The sequence below is a fragment of the Rutidosis leptorrhynchoides genome, chromosome 7 (assembly GCF_046630445.1).
Source record: "Rutidosis leptorrhynchoides isolate AG116_Rl617_1_P2 chromosome 7, CSIRO_AGI_Rlap_v1, whole genome shotgun sequence".
In the NCBI taxonomy this organism is placed as follows: domain Eukaryota; kingdom Viridiplantae; phylum Streptophyta; class Magnoliopsida; order Asterales; family Asteraceae; genus Rutidosis; species Rutidosis leptorrhynchoides.
This window is the reverse complement of record NC_092339.1, coordinates 279,634,306-279,658,718: the sequence shown is the minus strand read 5'-3', so window position 1 is coordinate 279,658,718 and position 24,413 is coordinate 279,634,306. Positions and strand designations below refer to the sequence as shown.

The 24,413-nt window shown below is 34.4% G+C and overlaps 1 protein-coding gene and 1 long non-coding RNA gene across 14 annotated transcripts; both read left to right on the top strand.

The window, feature by feature from the left end:
* Positions 1-3,209: 3,209 nt before the first annotated feature.
* Positions 3,210-5,231, top strand: LOC139857239 (uncharacterized). Of its 3 annotated transcripts, none has more exons than XR_011762415.1 (5): positions 3,210-3,536; positions 3,685-3,741; positions 4,001-4,045; positions 4,484-4,575; positions 5,201-5,231. It is a non-coding gene; the product is annotated as an uncharacterized lncRNA (long non-coding RNA). The 3 variants fall into 3 exon arrangements; XR_011762416.1 differs by having other exon boundaries at positions 3,210-3,572; XR_011762414.1 differs by having other exon boundaries at positions 3,210-3,741.
* A 665-nt stretch (positions 5,232-5,896) lies between these two features.
* On the top strand, positions 5,897-23,901 carry LOC139857237 (uncharacterized). 11 transcript variants are annotated; one of them, XR_011762409.1, is made up of 9 exons: positions 5,903-6,229; positions 6,318-6,474; positions 7,109-7,185; positions 7,513-7,774; positions 8,259-8,414; positions 22,969-23,026; positions 23,216-23,287; positions 23,398-23,494; positions 23,651-23,901. XR_011762409.1 is itself a non-coding variant. In XM_071845974.1 (8 exons), the coding sequence occupies exons 5-8, from the start codon at positions 7,715-7,717 to the stop codon at positions 23,523-23,525; spliced, it is 402 nt and encodes a 133-aa protein (XP_071702075.1). In that variant the 5' UTR covers positions 5,897-5,957; positions 6,029-6,229; positions 6,318-6,474; positions 7,109-7,185; positions 7,513-7,714; the 3' UTR covers positions 23,526-23,644. The 11 variants fall into 11 exon arrangements, 6 of the variants coding, with proteins under 6 accessions (XP_071702075.1, XP_071702078.1, XP_071702074.1 ...); XM_071845974.1 differs by lacking the exons at positions 23,216-23,287; positions 23,651-23,901 and having other exon boundaries at positions 5,897-5,957; positions 6,029-6,229; positions 23,398-23,644; XM_071845977.1 differs by lacking the exon at positions 23,216-23,287.
* The last annotated feature ends 512 nt before the right edge of the window (positions 23,902-24,413 follow it).

Here is a 24,413-nt window from a genome sequence, read left to right as displayed (position 1 = left end):
ATATATATATTTTCATGACAATCGTTATAAATATGCGTATTATAATTGTAAACTATGAAAATAATATTTTATACATATAATAAAAAATATTGTCGCAAACGAAATATATCCTTTTCAACCTATTACCTGAATTAGTTTTGTATGTGTTTTATATTATAGTACTTGCAGCTACTCAAGATAGAGAGACACATACATTAGCTACAAAAACTCCAACGCCACATATTTCAAACAAGCATGAAAGAAAAGCAGCCAACCCATCAACCAAAAGAGGACTTTTCATTGAAAATGAAGACCAAAAATCCAAGAAAAAAAGGACTAGAAGTTAACGATCTTTAAGTGTAAACAACGGTTGTATCTGTAATAAACTAATCTTAGGTCTGTAAAAACCAAACAACTGTTGTTGCCATTTTACATATGTGGATAAGGAGTAGCATAATTATTTCTGTATAAGTTCTGTTTCGTATGCATCTGTTTGGGAGTATCTAATCGCATGTCTCCTAGAAAAAGATCAGTTTTCAAAATAAGTGACAAACAACATTTACTTACTTAATTAAGAGATGTAAAAAAATATATCATTAAGTAAAAAGTAAACAGACCGTAACTATAACTACGCAAACAATAACAACTATCTCCACCTCACAATTCAGTACCAAATGCTCACTTAATGAAACCGTAACAATGCGCGGGATCCGTTGTATAGCTAGTTATCTATTAAAATGATATGTTACATAAATATAATAGAGAGAAGAAAAGAATGTAATGGGTCAAACAATTCAAAACCGAAAAAACCACCTAGGCTTGCTGAATTTATGGCTACTTTACATCTAATTCTCACATATCATTTGTTTTCTGTTACTAGTGATAGAAAGTAGCTCTTCCACCAATCTCCAACTTCTCAGGTATAAACAACAACTATTTAAACACATTTCCGCACCACCTTTCATAACACTTAAAATCATACTACTGCACATCTATTAAATACATCAACTTTTATAATAAAACGATTTGTTCTTCACATTTTTTTTTGTAACAACAAAATGTCACGCCAAATTGTTGTTCTTTCACTAATCACCATCGCCCTCATCGGTATTGCTTCTGCCGCCGCCCCTCATACTTCCCCTGCCCCCTCACCTAAATCATCCAAGCACCATTCTCCTAATAGCGCACCAAAAGCCGCCCCAAAAGCCGCCCCGAAAGCCGCTCCAAAAGTCGCCCCGAAAGCAGCTCCTAAAGCCGCCCCAAAAGCAGCTCCAAAAGCGGCCCCGAAAGCTGCACCACCAACAAAATCGTCAAAAGCACCAGCCGCTACACCAAAATCTTCAAAATCTGCACACGCACCATTATCGTCATCCTCACCATCGGACAAGGGATCCTCCCCACCAGCTCCATCATCGAGCTATGCGGGTCCCACTTCAGATTATGCGGCACCAGCTGATGCACCATCGTCCGGAGCCGGCTTGAAATGTTCCGTGGCGACAGGTGCCATAGCTGTTGCCAGTTACTTATTTTTCTAGATTATAAAAAAAAAGATGAGATTTGATTTATGGAATTGAATTTGAAGATTAACATAAAAGAAAACACATGTAGATTTGAATGTGTTTTTTGGGATTTGATTTTGGCATGGTTTGCTATTATAATTGTTGCTGATGTGCTACAGGGCCCCACTGTATCTGTTAACATCAAATGCCATTGCTGGTGAGCTCTTTTCAAACTTCACGTAAAAGAAGAAATATGTAACAAAAAAATCATATATTATTTCTATAAAAGAATAATATTAAAAGGTTAAGTAATGAAATGTATCCTAGATCAATTGGCATTCTGTTCATTTGTTTTTTATAATGTTTAGTTCATATTTACATCATTTTTGTGAATAAAATCAAGACAGTTTACTAACGAGTTTTTATACATAATTATGTATTCACAATGTGAACCAATAATCCACTTCATAACTCAATTGACAAAAAATATCAAACTCTGCGATTCGTATTAAACAAGGAACAACACCTTAGATGTGTTCTTTTTGGAAAGAATCACACCGGTTTTAAAGAATCATGGTAAAGGCTTCTCGTGGAAACAATCTTGTGAACTACAAACTAATTGTTGATTAATGCATCGTAATTCTAATAATCACTCTAAAGTAAGAATTTCGTTTCAGCACCATATTCAATCAGTGGATATATATTGATTTACATGATCAATTTCAAATCCAAACTGACCCATAAAAATTACAGAACTCAACACAAACATTGTCAAAATTGAAAATGGATCAGTCAGACTTAGTCTACGAATCTATTCTTACTATCAAACTCAAATAGAAAACTCTCCTCATGGTACTGTTTTGTTGATAAATATAGGTTAGACTAAAGACATGTTTGTTTATTTTTTCCTTCTTAAACTCTGTATTTTAATTTAGAGCAAATGACTTAAATTGTCAATAAAGAAAAATATGACTTTTTCATATATCCACAAAAGTATATATATTTCATTTTTGTCCCAAAAAAGATTATGATTCTAGTGTCTGAAATTGATTTACTATTGACCGGGCAGCCACGAAATCACTGTATAGATGCCACGTAAATACCACGTTATAATCCTTTTTAATTTTGATAATTTATAAAAATTATATTACCTTTATTGGTAATTTCATATTTTATGTTACGTATTATTTTGGGGTCTTAAATCATTATATATTGGTAGATTTATAATTTTGATTGACATTCCGTTATTGAAATTAAATTGAAACTTAAAGTGAAATACAAAATCAGTTAAGTGTGAGTTAAGATTTCGATTGTGAATATAGATTACCAAAATCAAATTTTTTATTTTCTTGCAATTACTTATATTGAAATAGTACTTCACAATCAGACTAGTAATTCATATTTAAATCAGATTCGTATTCACTAACTTTAAATATTAAATACAAATTCAATAAGGGAATTCAAATAAATCTATTTCTATTATTATTATTATTATTATTATTATTATTATTATTATCTTCTCTCTCTACCCTTACAAAGCATGTGGCATACTACCACGTGTCACCACCTTCTAATCCGTCATTAACAATAATCCACCTGTTAATCTATGATTAGTTGATTTTTTTTATTTTATAATTACTACAAATTGACAAGTGCCTCAATCCTATTCGTCAACCTTTATAATTACGCATAAAAAAAATAAACTGATCTCCTCCAACTGTCACCAACTGTCAGAGCTTATCATCTCCAACTTCCCACACCCACATCTTCTTTTCCGGCGATTAGTGCCGGCGACAGCCATAAACAACCTCTGAGTACCAACCAATTTATCCGTTACATGATTTCGAATCTGAATATATGAATTTTGTATAAAATCTCAGATTTGGTTCGAATCTGACAGCCGCCATCGAATCCGGTGACTTCACTACAGCCGGAATCTCCGTCATCGAATCTGTCAGCCGCCATGATTCTGTGAAACCGCCGGAAGATTCTTCGGCGTTAAATTCGGAGTGATGAAGACGAAAATTACAAAAAGGATATAGGGTTTGCAGCTATTTTGTATATTTTCTTCTTTTTCTGAATCTCATAATTCAAGTATGAATACCGTTCTGAAGATTCACTTTTAGCCGGCTCAATTGAATTGATTTGTGTACATGTTTTGTTTGTTTTTTATACTTAATTTTGATTTAGTTATTACTTTGTTCAGTATACTTTCAGATCCAGGCCTAAGTGTGATAGCAAACATATGGTTCCTGATGAAAATGTACAATTCTTTCTCCCTTGCATATTTAAATAATTGTATATCTGTAAAATATTTTTTTGTTTATGTTTTGGTTGTTTGATGTAAGTCATTACGCGTGAACAGAGCTGTATTCAAGTTGAGGTTGACTAATGAACATAAGGCATTGATAGACCAAATATATAATTTTGACTCAAAAGATTGATTTGTAAAGAAAATTTTTACAATGATAAAATGTTAATCGACAACTAATTAATTACCTAAATCTACCATGTTATTGCAGGAAACAGAAGATGACTCAGTTTACAACTAATCATTGGTTGCAAAGGTTCTAAGTTCTAACTCCATATTGGGTATACATTTTCCATTTGTGAACCGAAAAAGATAACAATCAGAGGTGGTAATTTTGACCCATTTATTAGTATTGATGGGTATATTCTTCATGACTCAGACAAATCAAATGAGTCCCAAGTCGCCTAAAGTGTATTATGAATGTTTAAACATTGTAATCCTTCTTCATTCGAAACTATAGATTATTATTGAACTAAAATAAAATTATGTAATCATATTCTGACATAATGTACATTTTACAAGTTGAGATATTTTGACCGGACAAAAGCTTACCGTTTTGATCATTCGTCTTACTTCCTCTATTTTCCAACTCTAAACAATGATATGGATATCATGTCAAAGACTCAAGGATTGGAATATAAGATTTCTTTTTGTTCTTTTATGCTTATCTTTTTGTTATCGCATTTGACTGCAGTTGGCATAATTGATAATGAAATGATCAGCCAAGATAGGAGAAGTGAGCAAAGTTTGGTGTCACGACCTTAGCAAACATTGCCACTTGACTAGGTAACTTTTATTAATTATTTTTATAAATATTGGTTCTTAATGGTAATCATGTAAATGATTTTACTGTAATTTTGATTCCATATAATGAATTTTACTCTTATGGTATTAATCACCTAAATTTTCCCTCAAACGAATCATATTTTTAGATTATCGACGGCTCCAATTGCATTCATCTTGTTCGCACTGCAAATTCCTAAGTTTATGAAATTTTATGTTACATTTGTTCTTGGAGAGGTTGCTCACCATTTTAGCTGAACTACTGCATATATATGGGTTCTTTGTTGTGCTCAATGTTTTGTATGATTCATACTCAATAGGAGTGCAATTGATTAAGTGAAAGAAGTTTGGGACCTTCCTACAAAGACATTTGATTAACACATACAGTAAAATAATTTAATCACATGCTTAAGTTGCAAAGTTCTATTGAAAATTGGTAAGAAGTTTTATATTTTCACAGTTTTTCCCTCTGTACATCGTTCTTTGTTTTTATTAACGAAAGAACAACCATAATTCGGTTGATATGTGTCGGTTAATATGCATTTATGGTAAGCACATGACCATCTACCCCCTCTCACATTTAGTTATGTGCAATTGCAATTTTAACATTATTCCTTGACATTTTCAGTTTTTGCAAAGCATCATTTGGGATTAGGGATGGCATCGGGTCGGGTTTGGGTCGGATTTAGGTAATCCCGGACCCGAACCCGATTAAGAAACCCCGCCCCAAACCCGGCCCGAAACCCGTCGGGTCCCCATTTACTTACATACTATCGGGTTTCGGGTTTCCCCACGGGTAAACGGGTATACCCGATTAGTCATTCTGTATTTATTTTTCAATAAGTTACCAAATCAAAATATCAAAAAATAACTTAACTACTTCATGTTTAAAGTATTATAAAATATCACATACAAAAAGTTGATTGAAATTTTTTTTAAATACTCAAATACACAAAGTATATAAAATATTACATCTCGAAAACTTGTTGTATAGGATTATATTGAATAAAATTATACTCGTTTTCAAAACAAATAAGAAAACTCTTTCATACATTAACAATATAATATTAATACTAAAATTTTACATAAAAATTATTATTAAATTCCTCGGGCCGGGTATACGGGTATGCGGTCGGGTATACGGGTCGGGTAAATGGGCTTGTATCGAAAACCATACCCGAACCCGAACCCGGAATTTTTTTTGTAACCGTCCCCATACCCGGCCCATGACCCGATGGGCTCGGGTCAGACCCGACCCAATTATAACGGGTTTCGGGTTTCTCCATCGGGTACGGGTCATTTTGCCATCCCAAATACTATTTGAGATTGAAAAGTTGTCATTTTCTCTACTGGTATGAGGTACAGTTGGCACCTTCCATGACGAGGTTTGTCGATTCAATGCACAAAAAAGAAAAGTTCTTAATGAATTTATGTTAAAGGTAAATATTGTATGCAGTTTTTTCGAACCATTTAATTATAAATGGGTCAATTCAGTCTTTTTTGCGATCCACGCAACAATCATTGGTGTTTTGCCCGATGAACTATGTTTCTATATTGCGTGCAAAAAGTGCTTTACAAAGGCACCTATTGTTATCAAAGTGTTGACTTGACACTCAACATTGATGAAATGCGGCAGGGATCCAAAAGTTTGACTGAGGTAACACATTCAAATATGGATAATTAGTTGGTACTTTTGTTTAACGCATTTATTACTATAATGCATATATTTAACCATTCATATGTAGGTTCAAAGTGTCTGAGTGTTCCGAGAATATCACAGAGCGAAAATCGTTGACACTTTTTGAGAGTCACGTTGACAAGTCACTGAATCAGGCTGGAGTTTCGAATAGTGTCAACAATGACAAAGAACCTTTATCATCACAACTTTCAACTTCTACTAAGGTATATTAGTATCAATTCCTAGGTTTATATTTTTTTACTTAATTTGCCAAACCTACTTTAAGGTTACACAGTCTATGTTTCGTGAAAGTTATGTTATGTATCTTTTCAACTACATACATATTCCAGTTAAGTGCCTTCAAACTACAGAATAATCTGTCAAAGTCAAAGATTGCTTAGACTGATATAGTCAACATTCATAATGTTAATTAGTTTGGCATGTCGGTTTGCAGGTGGATCATGCATTTTTTTGTCTATATATATAAAAGATGATTTATCGATACCCATGTGGCTGTTTGTTTTGATTGTCATGATACCCAAAAGCTTAAGTGTATTTAATTCTTACTCACTCTATGCTTTCAGCTCATCTGTAGAAAATCAGTACATACTCACCATTTTAAATTATAGAGGTTTTTAACAAGAGTTCTTATGAATTATATTCGTGAACATACTTACAGTAATTGCAGCATATATGGGTGCAATTGGGTGTTCACAAATATATTTGGTTTATTTATAAAAGAAGTATGATGAGTATAAGTGAGTTTACTTGATTTAAAGCTTTTAGTGTCAATTTGACTAATATGCACTATAATAGATGTATTTTTTATACATTCTTATTTCTATTAGTGGCATATAGGCGGCCTAATCGGTGGGAGATTGAAGACAACATACATCATGCTTTTATTTGTGTATTTTGAAGATTGACTAAAATTTGTAAGTATTCACATTCATTATTAATACGTTATATTACAAGCTGAAATCATATATGACATCTTAGATTTATTATAAATCGTTCGTTGAACATACCGTTAGTTTATATAACATTTTACCTTTACAGTTTGTTTGATTAAGAGTCTCTGAGCAACGCACGGGCTCTTAAAGGCTAGTTTTATTACATAATATAAATCGTGAAATTAAATCTGACGTGTCAATCCATAAACACCCCTTAATCTCTTTTGCTACGTGTTAATCCTAAGGTTAATCTCAATTAACACTAATTAGAATAACTAATATATATATACGCTCGCATCTTTATTTTAGAAAAACACAAAAACCGCTGCACAAATCCAGATTCTCCCTTCATCATCTTAATCAGAATCATCGTCATCTTAATCAGAATCATCATCATCATCATCTTCATCATATCCTCAATCGATTACGAGACGATTAAGAGATATGTAATCGAATCCAGGCGGCAGTGGCATGATGATGAAGAAATGATAAATAATTCTAGGGTTCGATAATGGAACGGTCCAGCAATGATGGTGAAGAACGGAGATTTAGCGATCTTCTCTTGATTAAGGTGAGTTTCTTTGATTTAATTTATTTTTTTCTTTTTTTAACTGAACTGATAAAAATCAGGTTTTATTGTTGTTAATTGCAAACCAAATTAAGCCATTTAAATGATGTCAGGTGGTTGTCCAATTTGGTTCCATTTGGTCGGGTCAAAGGTTAGCGGGTTAGGTACATTTTTATTTTATTCTTGGGTTTCATATAGTATTCCTAAATAATTTGGTTTGGTTATATATTAAACAATAAAAATTACTAAATTGTTCACATATCTTGGTGGATGGGCTAATTGCTCCGTAGTTAAAATTCATTTCTAACTTGATATTGTTCTTGTGTGTTTTCACAGGTAAGAGATGTATGATACTTCGTAGTAGAAAAGGTTTTATTGGGCTTTTAAGGTTTTTTTACTTCAGTGAAGTTTGTCTGTTTTATAATGGTAAACTGATCTCAATTACATAATGGCTAAATACTACCATTTGACTTTGGTTATTGTCGAGCTTATGAATGAATTCGTTCAAGACATGCGGAATTGCTTCGCATGTGGAATACTACACATTTATATTTTCCTTATTGTTATTTCATTTTCTCGGGATTATACTAACATTATACTCCGTAGTAAAAAGTCTTTTCAGCCAAATTCTACGAAACTTCAGGTACAAAACCTTTCTACACATACAACAACAACAACAACAATACTCAATCCCGCGCCTGCGAGGTATGGGGGAGGTAAGGTGTAGACAATCCTTCCTCTACCCTAAACTAGAAGAGAATTCGTTTCTGTTACCACGAGTCGAGAGAATTCTCCACCCACGGTAAAGGAAATTCATCCCCCTCTCTACTCCAGGGTAGAGAGATTGCTTCCGTGAGGACCTCCGGCTAAAAAAAGGACTTTTTTTTTTTTTTTTTTTTTTTTAAACTAGAAAATAGAAATTAAAAAATAAATTAAAACATACAAAGATAAATAAAAAATAATAATAAAAATAATAATAATAATAATAATAATAATAATAATAATAATAATAATAATAATAAAATATAGGGGGGACGCCATGAAAATAGTAGAATCAGATTTTCATGGGGTTTAAAGCATGCCTAAGAATCAATTTAGGCTCTGAGCGGCAGTCAAGACGCCACTAAAACGACGCTTGTCGTTGCCTCAATAAATAGAGCCAAAAGACCTTGTGGACAGCAACTCGAGGGCATGCCGGGTGGAAGTTGTTGCGCAAGCAAAGAGCCAACCACCCTTAGCAAACCAAAAATCACTCATGCACCTTTACGGTAGACACCCCCGAAACCACCCAACTAAGAGGAACCAACCAAGTTCTAGAGCAAGGGAAGTCGTCCTCAGCTATAATGGTCCCAAGATGCACCGAGCGATGCGAATCACTTGATCATACATACATGCATACATACGTACATACATACACACATACCTAAACCTACATACACACCAGACATACCTACGTAAATACATGAGACATACCTACGTACAAGTATGAAACATACCTACGTACATACATACATGCATAAAGCCACACATACAACCATACATACATAGCATAAACACCCATTCCTACATAAACCTATTAGCAAAACATACATACATGAGTGAATATACCACACCTGCAGACAAGTAAAAAACAAGCATACATACATACCTACCTACAAATATACATACATAAAAAACAAACTCACATATAAAAACGTGTGTAACTGCATCACACCTTCATTACAAAACCTACATGCATGCATACGTACATACAAACATACAAGAACCTACGTGCATACGTACAAACAACCAAGCAAGCATGCATACATCCAAAACCAAAGATACCAAAAACATACTCATTTAATACTATTAGTAACAATACATAAAACTAATAAAAACGATAGTAATAGTAATACAAATAATAGTAATAATAATAGTTCATATAAATATTAATAGTAATAAATATTTGTAATACAAATACTAATACACTAATAATTAATAATAGTGATACAAAAAATAATAATAATAACAATAACAATACTAATAATTGTAATAGTAAGAATAATAACAGTAATAGCAGTAATAGCAGTAATAACAGTAATAACAATAACAATAACAATAATAATAATAAAAGTAGCCCTACTCAACTATTCTTATTCTAGCCCTCCACGCATCCCTATCAGAAGTCATGTCCTCGGTCAACGAAAGCTCCCTCATGTCGAGTCTTAGTCTATCCATCCACCTACGAGTAGGTCTACCCCTTCTCCTTACACCATCTACCGTGAGTGCCTCAACTCTCCTAACCGGGGCAATACGTGGTCGTCTCATCACATGCCCAAACCAACGAAGTCGTTCTTCTCTTAGCTTGTCAATGATGCTACTGACTCCAAGTTTTTCCCTAAACACACCATTTGGTATCATATCTAGCATGGTTTTACCACACGTCCACCTAAGCATCCTCATTTCTGCCACCTCCATCCTTCTCTCTTGGGCCTTCGTCATTGGCCAACATTCTGATCCGTACAACATGGCAGGTCTGATTGCCACCTTGAGGAATTTTCCTTTCAATTTGAGTGGTATCTGCTTGTCGCACAAAACCCCTTTCGCTGCTCTCCACTTCAACCAACCTACCTTAATACGATGAGTCACGTCCTCATCTATCCTCCCTGATTTGTGAAGGACCGAGCCTAGATATCTAAACGACTCTTGTGGGTGCAAGATCTGGTCCCCAATGCTGATGTTCCCTCCAACATTAAGTTCATCATCAGTCCTACCGAATTCGCAACTAAGATATTCCGTCTTTTGTCTACTGATCCGTAGCCCATTTTGTTCTAGGGCTTCCCTCCATTGTTCTAGCCTTCTATTAAGCTCATCCTTTGTTTCCGATACAAGCACGATATCATCGGCAAAAATCAGACACCAAGGGATGTTCTCTTGTTGTCATAACCCGTCCTTAACCATAAGAACGTGTTAGATAACGTATGATTTCATTGCGAGGTATTGACCTCTATATGCGACATTTTTTTTTAAAAAGGAAAACTGCATATATTATACATTACAAACCATACCATTATTTTTGTTACAAGCTTTAGACAATAAAAAGATGATTATCGTTTAACGATAATCTTCGACTTACAAACTTTACAAATGATAATAACAACACGATTTCTAGCATATTTTACAACACACGTCCTCGGATATGCAGTTTTATTTTTGACACAAATATGAGTACGCATGATCCTGCTTAGATTCAACATAATGCAGCGGAAGCTTTAATTATCACCTGAGAATAAACATGTTTAAAAACGTCAACATAAAGTTGGTGAGATATAGGTTTAGTGCGCAGCAATATATATATATAGACCACAAGATTTCGTATATAAACAGTTTAATAAAAGTATTCTAAGTGGTTGAGCACTTGGTAACCATACTTAACATTTTCACGTCGCATATTCCCTTTAATATGAAATCTTACTACACCGTACCAAGTGTAGTCACAAAACGAAGTACTGTGCAACCGTTGAATACTGGTCGTCCAGTCCGGTTGGGGTTGTCAGGCCCGATAGATCTATCAACAGGATTCGCGTTTACAATACCGCTGTAAATATTAGTTACCAAGCTACAGGGAAGTATGCCAGTGGTACAACTCAACGTAGAATATATTTTTCAGTTACTTGTGTCCATAACGTAAAACATAAAATACATGTATTCTCATCCCGAAATATTTAGAGTTTAAAAGTGGGACTATATACTCACTCTTGTCTTGATGATATATATATTTTGACTCGGTCTTCCGGTTGATATCACGAACCTATCCATATATAATATATCAATATGTTTTCATTTTTAAACAAACGTTATAAATATATACTTGTTATACTTTTAATACTTTGAATAATTCCTTAGTCCGTAGTTAGCAGTCCGATGTTAGTAATTCAATTTTAATGGTTCATTTTTAGATGTTTAATATACCCGCAATGAAATAAATAAAACCCCCAACGAAATCAATAAAACCCCATCGTATATGTGTTGGTCGAGATTAATCTTGACCCATGGTACCGGTGTTGTCAAATGACGTGTTGCGTACATAAAGTACCGGTGTTGTCAAATGACGTGTTGCGTACAATCATGGGATCTTATGATTAATCTTCTCGTGTTGTTTACGGGTGATCCTGAACCATATAAAATTGAATTATAAGTACATATATATAAAATATCATGTTATCTTAGAAATATGTGATTTATATCATTTTTTTCCAATTGATCCCGTAGTTGAAATGATCTAGGATAACCAATTTTGTTTCGGTCATAGTTTCTTCGTTACAAGTCCGTTTTCGTTGATTCAAATTGCCATCTTCTTGGATCGAGTTCTTCTTTAAGACTATGAACTGTAAATACCTTGGTTTGTATTCAAAATCATACGGCATAAGTGAAACATTAGTGAAACATATGAAGTTAAACATTTTTGTTACAACAAAATCATTTAATGACCATTTTTCTAAAAATACTTATACTTTGAAAAACCAAGTTTTACCTTGTTAAATTAGTATATACATAAGTTATATTACAGGTCTTGAAGTATTTTAAAAGTTAAGTTAGAAGGATCTATTTAGTTTGCAAACAAGTTTGAAAACATTCAAACTATGTTCTTGTTGTTAAACTTTTGTACCACAAAATAAGATAGCTATATATATATGAATCGAATAAGGTTATGAACATAGTTACTACCTCAAGTTCCTTGGATAAGTTTGCTGTAAAAGAGGAGTAAGAAGCTAGAATCAAAAGGGTGATTGAAGTGGATGAAAGATTGGAAGTAAGTTGGTGTTCTTGGAGGGTTTTCTTGAAATGTTTTTGTATGGTTTTCTTATGGTGTTTTAGTATGGTTTTTGAAGCTAGATCTTTATGGAATTTTGCTGGGTTGTTATGGAGTTTAGAGAGTAAGAAAGAGTGTGTGTTTTTAGTTAAGAGATTGAAGTAAAAATGAATCAAAAATGATGATACATATATACTCCTAAAAATGTGATCTTTAAGGATAACATGACAAAATTCTAGTTTGTATTTTTGTAATTAGTCTTGCAATGATTCAAAAGTAATTACCTAGCTCTAAGGGCATGAATAATGGCTGGTTAGGTGGTGATTTTGATGTGTATTTACTATTAGTAAATACGTATAGGAGCTAGGTATGATACGAGTACAAATACTCTAAATATACGTATAGAAATTTTGTGAAAAATGGAATGAGGATTCAAATATAGCTATCTTTTGTGAATATACTTATATGGTTTTATGTATTTAAGTTCTTTAAAAGTAATTAAATACATTACTTATACAATATATGTATAACATTATAAGTCTTAAGTATATATGTCAAATAACGTTACGTATTGTTATCGTTTTGAAAACTTAAGTTAGTAGTTTCAAAATACACATATAACTTGTTGTTATTAATATAAAATGAGGTATTAAATCCTTCTTTAATTATGTTAAATATGTATATATACATATATATACACAGACGTATAATTATCATATATTGTATAGTTCGTGATATCATCGGTCAAACTAGACGGTCAAACGTTGTATAAAACTCTTTTCGGAAATATAAGTCTCAACAATTTGGATTACTTATCATGTTGGTAAGGTTTAATTTATGTAAATATCAATCTTATAAGTATAGAACGATCGAAAAAGTGCGGGTCGTTACATTACCTCCCCGTTAAATAAATTTCGTCCCGAAATTTTAAAATTGTACCTATTTTGCGTTATCGAGAAACAAGTGCGGATACTTTCGTTTCATCTGATCCTCGCGTTCCCAAGTAAACTCGGGACCTCTTCTAGCATTCCAACGAACCTTAACAATCGGTATATTACTCTGTTTGAGCTGTTTAACTTCACGGTCCATGATTTCGATTGGTTCTTCGACGAATTGTAGTTTCTCGTTGACATGGATTTCTTCAAGAGGAATGGTGAGGTCTTCCTTTGCAAGACACTTCTTCAGGTTTGAGACGTGAAAGGTATTATGTACTCCAGCGAGTTGTTGCGGTAACTCGAGTCGATAAGCTACCGGTCCAATGCGTTCGATGATCTTAAACGGGCCTACGTATCTTGGGTTCAGTTTACCCCTTTTGCCGAAACGTATTACACCTTTCCAAGGTGACACCTTTAGCATAACCATGTCCCCGACCTGAAACTCTAATGGTTTCCTTCGGACATCGGCGTAGCTCTTTTGGCGACTACGGGCTGTTTTCAATCTCTCCTTGATTTGCACTATCTTCTCAGTCGTTTCATGTATGATCTCGGGACCAGTTAATTGTCGATCTCCTACTTCATTCCAACAGATAGGAGATCTACACTTCCTTCCATACAATGCTTCGAATGGCGCAGCTCCAATGCTCGCATGATAACTATTATTATACGAGAATTCTGCTAACGGTAGATATTTATCCCATCCGTTTCCAAAATCGATCACACATGCCCTGAGCATGTCTTCGAGAGTCTGAATCGTTCTTTCACTCTGTCCATCGGTTTGTGGATGATATGCGGTACTCATATCCAACCGAGTTCCTAGTGCCTCCTGTAGTGATTGCCAGAATTTTGAGGTAAATCTACTATCACGATCGGATATAATGGAAATAGGTATTCCATGCCTTGAAACAACTTCTTTTATATACAATCGTAATAGTTTCTCCATTCTATCCGTTTCCTTTATAGGCAAGAAATGTGCAGACTTGGTGAGACGATCAACAATCACCCAAATGGTGTCGTATCCCCAGGCAGTCTTTGGTAACTTTGTGATGAAATCCATGGTAATACCATCCCATTTCCATTCTGGGATTTCTGGTTGTTGAAGTAACCCTGACGGCTTCTGGTGTTCTGCTTTGACCTTAGAACAAGTTAAACACTCCCCAACATATGTTGCAACGTCTGTCTTTAAGTTAGGCCACCAATAATGTGTCTTAAGATCTTGATACATCTTTCCAACTCCAGGATGTATCGAGTATCTTGTCTTATGTGCCTCGTTCAATATCAACTTCCTTAATCCACCCAACTTCGGTACCCAAATACGATTTGCAAAATACCGAATTCCATCTTCCCGTACAACAAGTTGTTTCTCGTACTTTTTCATTATTTCATTCTTTATGTTTTCTTCATTGAGTGCTTCTCGTTGAACTTCTTTGATTTGTGAGTTGAGATTCATACGAATTTTTATGTTCATTGCTCGAACTCGAATTGGTTCTCGTTCCTTTCTGCTTAAAGCATCGGCCACCACGTTCGCCTTTCCGGGATGATAACGAATTTCACAATCATAGTCGTTTATTAACTCGACCCACCTACGTTGCCTCATGTTCAATTGTTTCTGATCAAAAATATGTTGAAGGCTTTTATGATCAGTAAACACAGTGAATTTAACCCCATACAAGTAGTGTCTCCACATCTTCAATGCAAACACGACTGCTCCCAATTCTAGATCATGCGTCGTATAATTTCGCTCGTGAATCTTCAATTGTCGGGATGCAAATGCAATAACTTTCTTCCGTTGCATAAGAACACAACCAAAACCTTGTCGCGAAGCGTCACAATATATTTCAAAATCATCGTTCCCTTCTGGTAACGATAATATAGGCGCCGTAGTTAACTTCTTCTTCAGTATTTGAAATGCGTTCTCCTGCTCCGAGGTCCATTCGTATTTCTTCCCTTTTTGCGTTAATGCTGTCAACGGCTTAGCTATTCGGGAAAAATCTTGAATAAACCTTCTATAATAACCGGCTAAACCCAAAAATTGACGTATCTGCGTTGGTGTCTTAGGAGTCTCCCATTTTTCAATAGCTTCAGTTTTTGCTGGATCAACCTGAATTCCTTCGCTATTAACAACGTGACCAAGAAATTGCACTTCTTTCAACCAAAAAGCACACTTAGAAAATTTAGCATATAGCTGTTCTTTTCTTAACAACTCCAATATCAATCTTAAATGCTCTTCATGCTCTTGCTCACTCTTGGAATAGATAAGAATATCATCAATGAAAACGATAACAAACTTATCTAAGTACGGACTACAAACTCGATTCATGAGGTCCATGAATACAGCTGGCGCATTCGTCAATCCAAACGGCATAACCAAAAATTCGTAATGACCATAACGTGTCCGAAAAGCAGTTTTCGGAATGTCCTCTTCTTTGACGCGTAGTTGATGATAGCCCGATCTTAAGTCGATTTTTGAATAAATACATGATCCTTGCAATTGATCAAATAAGTCATCAATTCTCGGTAATGGATACCGATTCTTGATAGTTAACTTATTTAATTCACGATAGTCTATACACATCCTAAAAGATCCATCTTTCTTCTTAACAAACAAAATTGGAGCTCCCCACGGTGAAGTACTCGGTCGTATGAATCCACGGTCCAGTAATTCTTTTAACTGACTTTGAAGTTCTTTTAACTCGGACGGTGCAAGTCTATATGGAGCACGAGCCACTGGTGCAGCTCCTGGTACTAAATCTATTTGAAATTCTACCGATCTAAATGGAGGTAATCCCGGCAATTCTTCCGGAAAAACTTCAGGAAAATCTCTTGCCACAGGCACGTCGTTGATGCACTTTTCTTTCTTTTCGACTTTATTAACATGTGCTAAAATAGCGTAACATCCCTTTTCTAAACACTTCTTGGCTTTCAAACAGCTAATGAGTTTTAGCTTTGAATCACCCTTCTCTCCGTAAATCATCACCGGCATTTTATCCTTACCAGGAATACGAATTGCCTTCTTGGCACAAACAACTTCCGCTCCTATTTTGGACATCCAGTCCATGCCGACTATTACATCAAAACCTCCTAATTCTACGGGTATTAAGTCGATTTTAAACGTTTCTCCGGCTAGATTTATTTCACAATCACGACAAATTTTATCGGCTTTAATTAGTTTACCATTAGCTAACTCAATCAAGTACTTAGCATCCAGAGGTAATGATGGACAATTCAATTTAGTGTAAAAATTTATACACACGTAACTTCTATCGGCGCCAGTATCAAATAAAATAGATGCTGATAAGTTATTAATGGTAAACGTACCCGTAACAAGCTCCGGGTCTTCTCGTGCCTCTCTAGCATTAATAACAAACGCTCTTCCACGTGCAGGTCCGCCATTCTGATTCGGGCACTGGCTCTTATAATGACCTTGTTTTCCACACCCAAAACAAGTAATGTTAGCCAAAGCAGTTCTATTTGCGTTGGTGGCAGGAGTCTTGTTACCATTTGCATTTGTAACGAGAGCCTTACAATCTTCAGCAAGATGTCCTTGTCGGTTGCATTTGGTGCACAACACACTACAGTAACCAAAGTGATGTTTGTGACAACGGTTGCATAAAGGACTTTGTCCTTTGTAACCAAAGCCTGAACCGCTACCCGCACCTTTCGGGGTTTCTGGTTTCTTAAAAGATTGCTGTTGGTAATCTCGATCATAATTTCCGTTCCACTTCCTTTTGTTACTCGATACCTTCACCTCAGTAGTGAATGCTTTCTTATCCATAATGACCTGATCCATTAACTCGTTCACCATGGTTATAGCTTCATGAATTGTCTTAGGTTTCGACGCCGTAACGTTTGCCTTGACCTTTTTGGGCAAACCACCTTTGTACATTTCAATCTTCCGTGCTTCGGTTGGAACCAATTCAGGACATAGTAAAACCAATTCCATGAATCGCTGATTGTAGTTGGTGATTTCAGTACCAACCACCTTCAAACTTCGTAACTCATCTTCTAACTTAATAACCTCATTCCTTGGACAATACTCGGTGATTATCATTGCTTTGAATTCTTCCCATGGAGTATCATAAGCTACATCTCCTCCTACCGCCTTCACATAATTCTTCCACCATGTGAGTGCACTATCTTGTAAAGTGCACGATGCAAACTTGGTCATGTCTTTTTCATCACAACCGCTGATTTTGAACACCGTCTCCATCTTTTCTATCCATCGGGTTAAACCGATAGGTCCTTCCGTTCCACTGAATGATGAAGGTTTGCAAGCTTGAAACGTCTTGTAGGAGCATCCTACACGAGGATTTGGATTAACTGCAGCAGCTCTTGCAGCCTCAACCCATAACATTCTGTCGTTCACTCGCTGGTTGATGAGTTCCTCGAGTTCTTGTTCCGTCATTCGATTCAATCGCGCCATTTCCTAATGAAAGAAAATAATTATTCACATGGAATATTATAGATGTAGTGTGTATTTATAGTACATTATAGCTTATTAATAATATGAACTAGGTATTATTATAAAAGCCTTTTCTTCTTATTAGCGTTTTATAATTATATCTTGGGTAGTACCTACCCGTTAATGTTCATACTTAATAGCTTAGTACAGAACCAATTACTACAATCTAAATAATACTTAACCATGGAAAATTATTGCATTTCATACTTCGCTATTTTACATATGCTTATCTTACATCAAACTTTAAGCAAACCACACTAATAATATTATACAAAACATTATATGATTCCATGGCTTAATACGGCAGTGCATCGTTCGGTCTATTTTCTAGGGCGTTTAGTTCCAATGAATGGCCTAACGCTTATCCTAGCTGTCTGCCTACGTTTTGGCTGAGGAGCCGAAGAACTAGATGCGGGGATAGCACTAATAGGAATAGCGGGAATAGGGGTGGTAGTGTTGAGTGGAATTGGTGCCACGTCATTCTCACTAAGTTCGGGATTTGAATTTTCTAATTCATTCGCTTTTCGTTTCTTTCCTTGATCGAATTTTTCTTTCGTAATTTCTAGTATTTCTTCCTCGGGTTCACTTTCCTCCTCGGGTTCACTTTCCTCCTCGGGTTCACTTTCCTCCTCGGGTTCACTTTCCTCCTCGGGTTCACTTTCCGGGTTCTCTATAGTTGGTTCATCCGGAATTTGTGAGTCTTCCCCAAGGATATCATTTTCGTCATCGGACAGGTTAATGACTGGAACGCCATCTGAAGATTCTGATTCGGAGTCGTTGATTGTGATAACAATTTTTGAGCTCGACATCTATCACACAACAACTAACCCATTAGTACTTATATAATATTTACATATAAATTTTAACCAACAGTGATAAGCAATGGTTTTTTTTTTTTTTTTTTAAATCAGACCCGGTCAAAGTCCAGACTTACTAATGTATCCTAACAGCTTCTCGGTTAGACACACTAATGCAGACCTGGTTCGCTAAGACCAACGCTCTGATACCACATGTCATAACCCGTCCTTAACCATAAGAACGTGTTAGATAACGTATGATTTCATTGCGAGGTATTGACCTCTATATGCGACATTTTTTTTTAAAAAGGAAAACTGCATATATTATACATTACAAACCATACCATTATTTTTGTTACAAGCTTTAGACAATAAAAAGATGATTATCGTTTAACGATAATCTTCGACTTACAAACTTTACAAATGATAATAACAACACGATTTCTAGCATATTTTACAACACACGTCCTCGGATATGCAGTTTTATTTTTGACACAAATATGAGTACGCATGATCCTGCTTAGATTCAACATAATGCAGCGGAAGCTTTAATTATCACCTGAGAATAAACATGTTTAAAAACGTCAACATAAAGTTGGTGAGATATAGGTTTAGTGCGCAGCAATATATATATATAGACCACAAGATTTCGTATATAAACAGTTTAATAAAAGTATTCTAAGTGGTTGAGCACTTGGTAACCATACTTAACATTTTCACGTCGCATATTCCCTTTAATATGAAATCTTACTACACCGTACCAAGTGTAGTCACAAAACGAAGTACTGTGCAACCGTTGAATACTGGTCGTCCAGTCCGGTTGGGGTTGTCAGGCCCGATAGATCTATCAACAGGATTCGCGTTTACAATACCGCTGTAAATATTAGTTACCAAGCTACAGGGAAGTATGCCAGTGGTACAACTCAACGTAGAATATATTTTTCAGTTACTTGTGTCCATAACGTAAAACATAAAATACATGTATTCTCATCCCGAAATATTTAGAGTTTAAAAGTGGGACTATATACTCACTCTTGTCTTGATGATATATATATTTTGACTCGGTCTTCCGGTTGATATCACGAACCTATCCATATATAATATATCAATATGTTTTCATTTTTAAACAAACGTTATAAATATATACTTGTTATACTTTTAATACTTTGAATAATTCCTTAGTCCGTAGTTAGCAGTCCGATGTTAGTAATTCAATTTTAATGGTTCATTTTTAGATGTTTAATATACCCGCAATGAAATAAATAAAACCCCCAACGAAATCAATAAAACCCCATCGTATATGTGTTGGTCGAGATTAATCTTGACCCATGGTACCGGTGTTGTCAAATGACGTGTTGCGTACATAAAGTACCGGTGTTGTCAAATGACGTGTTGCGTACAATCATGGGATCTTATGATTAATCTTCTCGTGTTGTTTACGGGTGATCCTGAACCATATAAAATTGAATTATAAGTACATATATATAAAATATCATGTTATCTTAGAAATATGTGATTTATATCATTTTTTTCCAATTGATCCCGTAGTTGAAATGATCTAGGATAACCAATTTTGTTTCGGTCATAGTTTCTTCGTTACAAGTCCGTTTTCGTTGATTCAAATTGCCATCTTCTTGGATCGAGTTCTTCTTTAAGACTATGAACTGTAAATACCTTGGTTTGTATTCAAAATCATACGGCATAAGTGAAACATTAGTGAAACATATGAAGTTAAACATTTTTGTTACAACAAAATCATTTAATGACCATTTTTCTAAAAATACTTATACTTTGAAAAACCAAGTTTTACCTTGTTAAATTAGTATATACATAAGTTATATTACAGGTCTTGAAGTATTTTAAAAGTTAAGTTAGAAGGATCTATTTAGTTTGCAAACAAGTTTGAAAACATTCAAACTATGTTCTTGTTGTTAAACTTTTGTACCACAAAATAAGATAGCTATATATATATGAATCGAATAAGGTTATGAACATAGTTACTACCTCAAGTTCCTTGGATAAGTTTGCTGTAAAAGAGGAGTAAGAAGCTAGAATCAAAAGGGTGATTGAAGTGGATGAAAGATTGGAAGTAAGTTGGTGTTCTTGGAGGGTTTTCTTGAAATGTTTTTGTATGGTTTTCTTATGGTGTTTTAGTATGGTTTTTGAAGCTAGATCTTTATGGAATTTTGCTGGGTTGTTATGGAGTTTAGAGAGTAAGAAAGAGTGTGTGTTTTTAGTTAAGAGATTGAAGTAAAAATGAATCAAAAATGATGATACATATATACTCCTAAAAATGTGATCTTTAAGGATAACATGACAAAATTCTAGTTTGTATTTTTGTAATTAGTCTTGCAATGATTCAAAAGTAATTACCTAGCTCTAAGGGCATGAATAATGGCTGGTTAGGTGGTGATTTTGATGTGTATTTACTATTAGTAAATACGTATAGGAGCTAGGTATGATACGAGTACAAATACTCTAAATATACGTATAGAAATTTTGTGAAAAATGGAATGAGGATTCAAATATAGCTATCTTTTGTGAATATACTTATATGGTTTTATGTATTTAAGTTCTTTAAAAGTAATTAAATACATTACTTATACAATATATGTATAACATTATAAGTCTTAAGTATATATGTCAAATAACGTTACGTATTGTTATCGTTTTGAAAACTTAAGTTAGTAGTTTCAAAATACACATATAACTTGTTGTTATTAATATAAAATGAGGTATTAAATCCTTCTTTAATTATGTTAAATATGTATATATACATATATATACACAGACGTATAATTATCATATATTGTATAGTTCGTGATATCATCGGTCAAACTAGACGGTCAAACGTTGTATAAAACTCTTTTCGGAAATATAAGTCTCAACAATTTGGATTACTTATCATGTTGGTAAGGTTTAATTTATGTAAATATCAATCTTATAAGTATAGAACGATCGAAAAAGTGCGGGTCGTTACACTTGTATTCCTCGATACAGCTCGTCGAGGATCAAAGCAAAAAGGAAAGGACTAAGGGCCGATCCCTGGTGCAACCCTACTTCTATCGGGAAATACTCTGTGTTTCCCACAGGCGTCCGAACGCAGGCCTTCGCCCCATCGTACATATCCATAATAGCTCTAATATATCTACTTGGGATACCCCTAACGTTAAGGGTCTTCCAAATCAACTTTCGCGGTACGCAATCATAGGCCTTTTCCAAGTCTAAGAAGACCATCTCTAGACCCTTTTGTTTCTCCCTATACTTCTCCATAACGCTTCTTAAAATATGAATTGCCTCCATCGAAGAGCGCCCTGGCATGAAACCAAATTGGTTTTCGGAAACCGTAGTTTCGCGTCGGAGTCTAGTCTCAATCACTCTCTCCCAAAGCTTCATAGTATGACTAAGTAATTTTATGCCTCTATAATTACCACAGATTTGGGCATCCCCTTTATTTTTGTAAATGGGGATAATCTCGCTGAGTCTCCATTCCGTAGGCATTTTATAACTTCTAAGCGTCTTATTGTAAAGACACGTCAACCACCTGACACCATCCTCGCCTAGGCACCGCCACGCCTCTATTGGGATCTGGTTTGGTCCAACAGCTTTGTTTCTACCCATCTTTCGTAGTGCCGATCTTACTTCTTCCTGACTGATTCTCCTACAGAAATTGTTGTTCTGGAAATGTCCTATTCCCAAGTCCTGCGGGTCCTCTTGGCGCCCGGGTCCTTTCTACACATAATACTGTATATACTTCTCATGTCATACCAATTTTCATATTTTAGGTTATCATTATATTTGTGTATAATTATATAATTGTAATAGGACTTTCTGTCAATGATGATTTTCACAATGCATGTTCCACTAAAATCGTGAATTAATTTATGCATTTTTCTTTTATTCTTAGAATCACCCAATATCCTATTACAATGTCTGTTGCAGCTTAGAAATACAATCACGGAGCACTTTGGGCAATGTGATGAAATTACAAGAATGTCATACCAAAAGATTATAATTAATTTCTTGCTCCCACATGATACGTTTTATTAAAAAAGTTTAAATTTAAGTCTTGGTGGAATTGTCCTTTATTTTATAGTTTAGTTTAAATTTGCTAAGTTGTAATCTGCCTATTTTTGCAATAACAAGCGTGTTGATCACTTTGTCCTTGATAAATTTTGATCGAAGTCCATTTTCTTATGCTGTATGTGCAGAAAAAAGTGTTGATCTTTTTCAGGGCATGTGCTGTCAAACCATTATCTATGTTTAATGGTAAGTAATTCGACATCCAAAACACGAACCTCTTTTACATTCGATCAAATATGTTTGTTATATAACTAGAACTTGAAATTTTGACAATGACAAAATAGTTAGTAGATTCGGGCTATTCATTTATGATGATGGTATTATTTTATTTAAAAAAATTATTTTCTTTAATTACCTTCACAAAATCTGTTGTAGATGAGTTGATTTAGGTTTTGATTGCCTAATATGACATCTCAAGTGGGTCAAAATCTAATGGAGTTGTACCATGTATGTTTGTGCTTTTTATGAGTCCTTTATTTTATAGATTTACCTAATTCATAACAAAGTTGTTTTGTAATCAAATTCATACTGTGGACTTATTGAGACATTGGTGACAGGTGTTCGAGTATCAACTGACCCGACCCATTTTGACATAAGAACAAGACGTTGGGACAAATTGATACTTACTTTGATTGTAATTATACATCGAATGAGGCAAGTATTATGGCTTCTCTTATTTTATTAACTAACCTTAAACCTTAGCATGTCATACCATCCTATACGAAGTGTTTGGTCAAATTAATACCTACTTTGATTATAATTATTTCTTAAAGGTGTACTCACCGTTATAAACGTATGTGGTTTTTGCAGTTACATAAAGAACACATAGATATATGTCTGCGATACCAAAGTAAATGACATAGTATGGAAGTTTAACTTTAGCTCTGAATAACATGCTAATGTTGGTGAGTCTTAACATAAAAGATATGTATATTCTAATCTTATTGAAGCAGGTTCAAATTCAACTCATAATGGATATTACATCGTATATTATTGTTTTAGATAGTTACTGTATCTTTTGGTGATGTAATTTTATCTTTGTTCAAGTTGTCTTATTACTATTTCCATAAACTTTCACATGTAGCTGCTTTATTTCAATTATATTCATTTTTAACTTCATGGAGAAAGTACATAAAACTTAGTGACATTACTGTGAACAATTGATTGTTATATTGTAATTGTAATCATTTAAAATGTTTACAATACTAATCGTTTCAATACACATTTGCTTTCAATACAAATGTTATCAATATTGAAAGGTTTTTTCATTATAGATGTATCATACTGCTAATCAGTCTCAGTATTAACGTCTTTTAATGCTATTGTATGCTCTTAAATCTAATATTATAATAATTCATAAATGTATGGAGTTTAATGGTTTAAAAGGCAAAAAGGTAACATAAAATACGATTTGACTAATAAATATAATGTAATTATTATAGTTGTCAAAAAGATGATGACGTGACGTCCTTAGCTAGAAGATATCACCCCAATTTCACACATTTTCAAAAATATATCCTTTTTGGCCAAAAATTGGATAACACGTTAAATTTGAGTATGCGTAAATGTCACG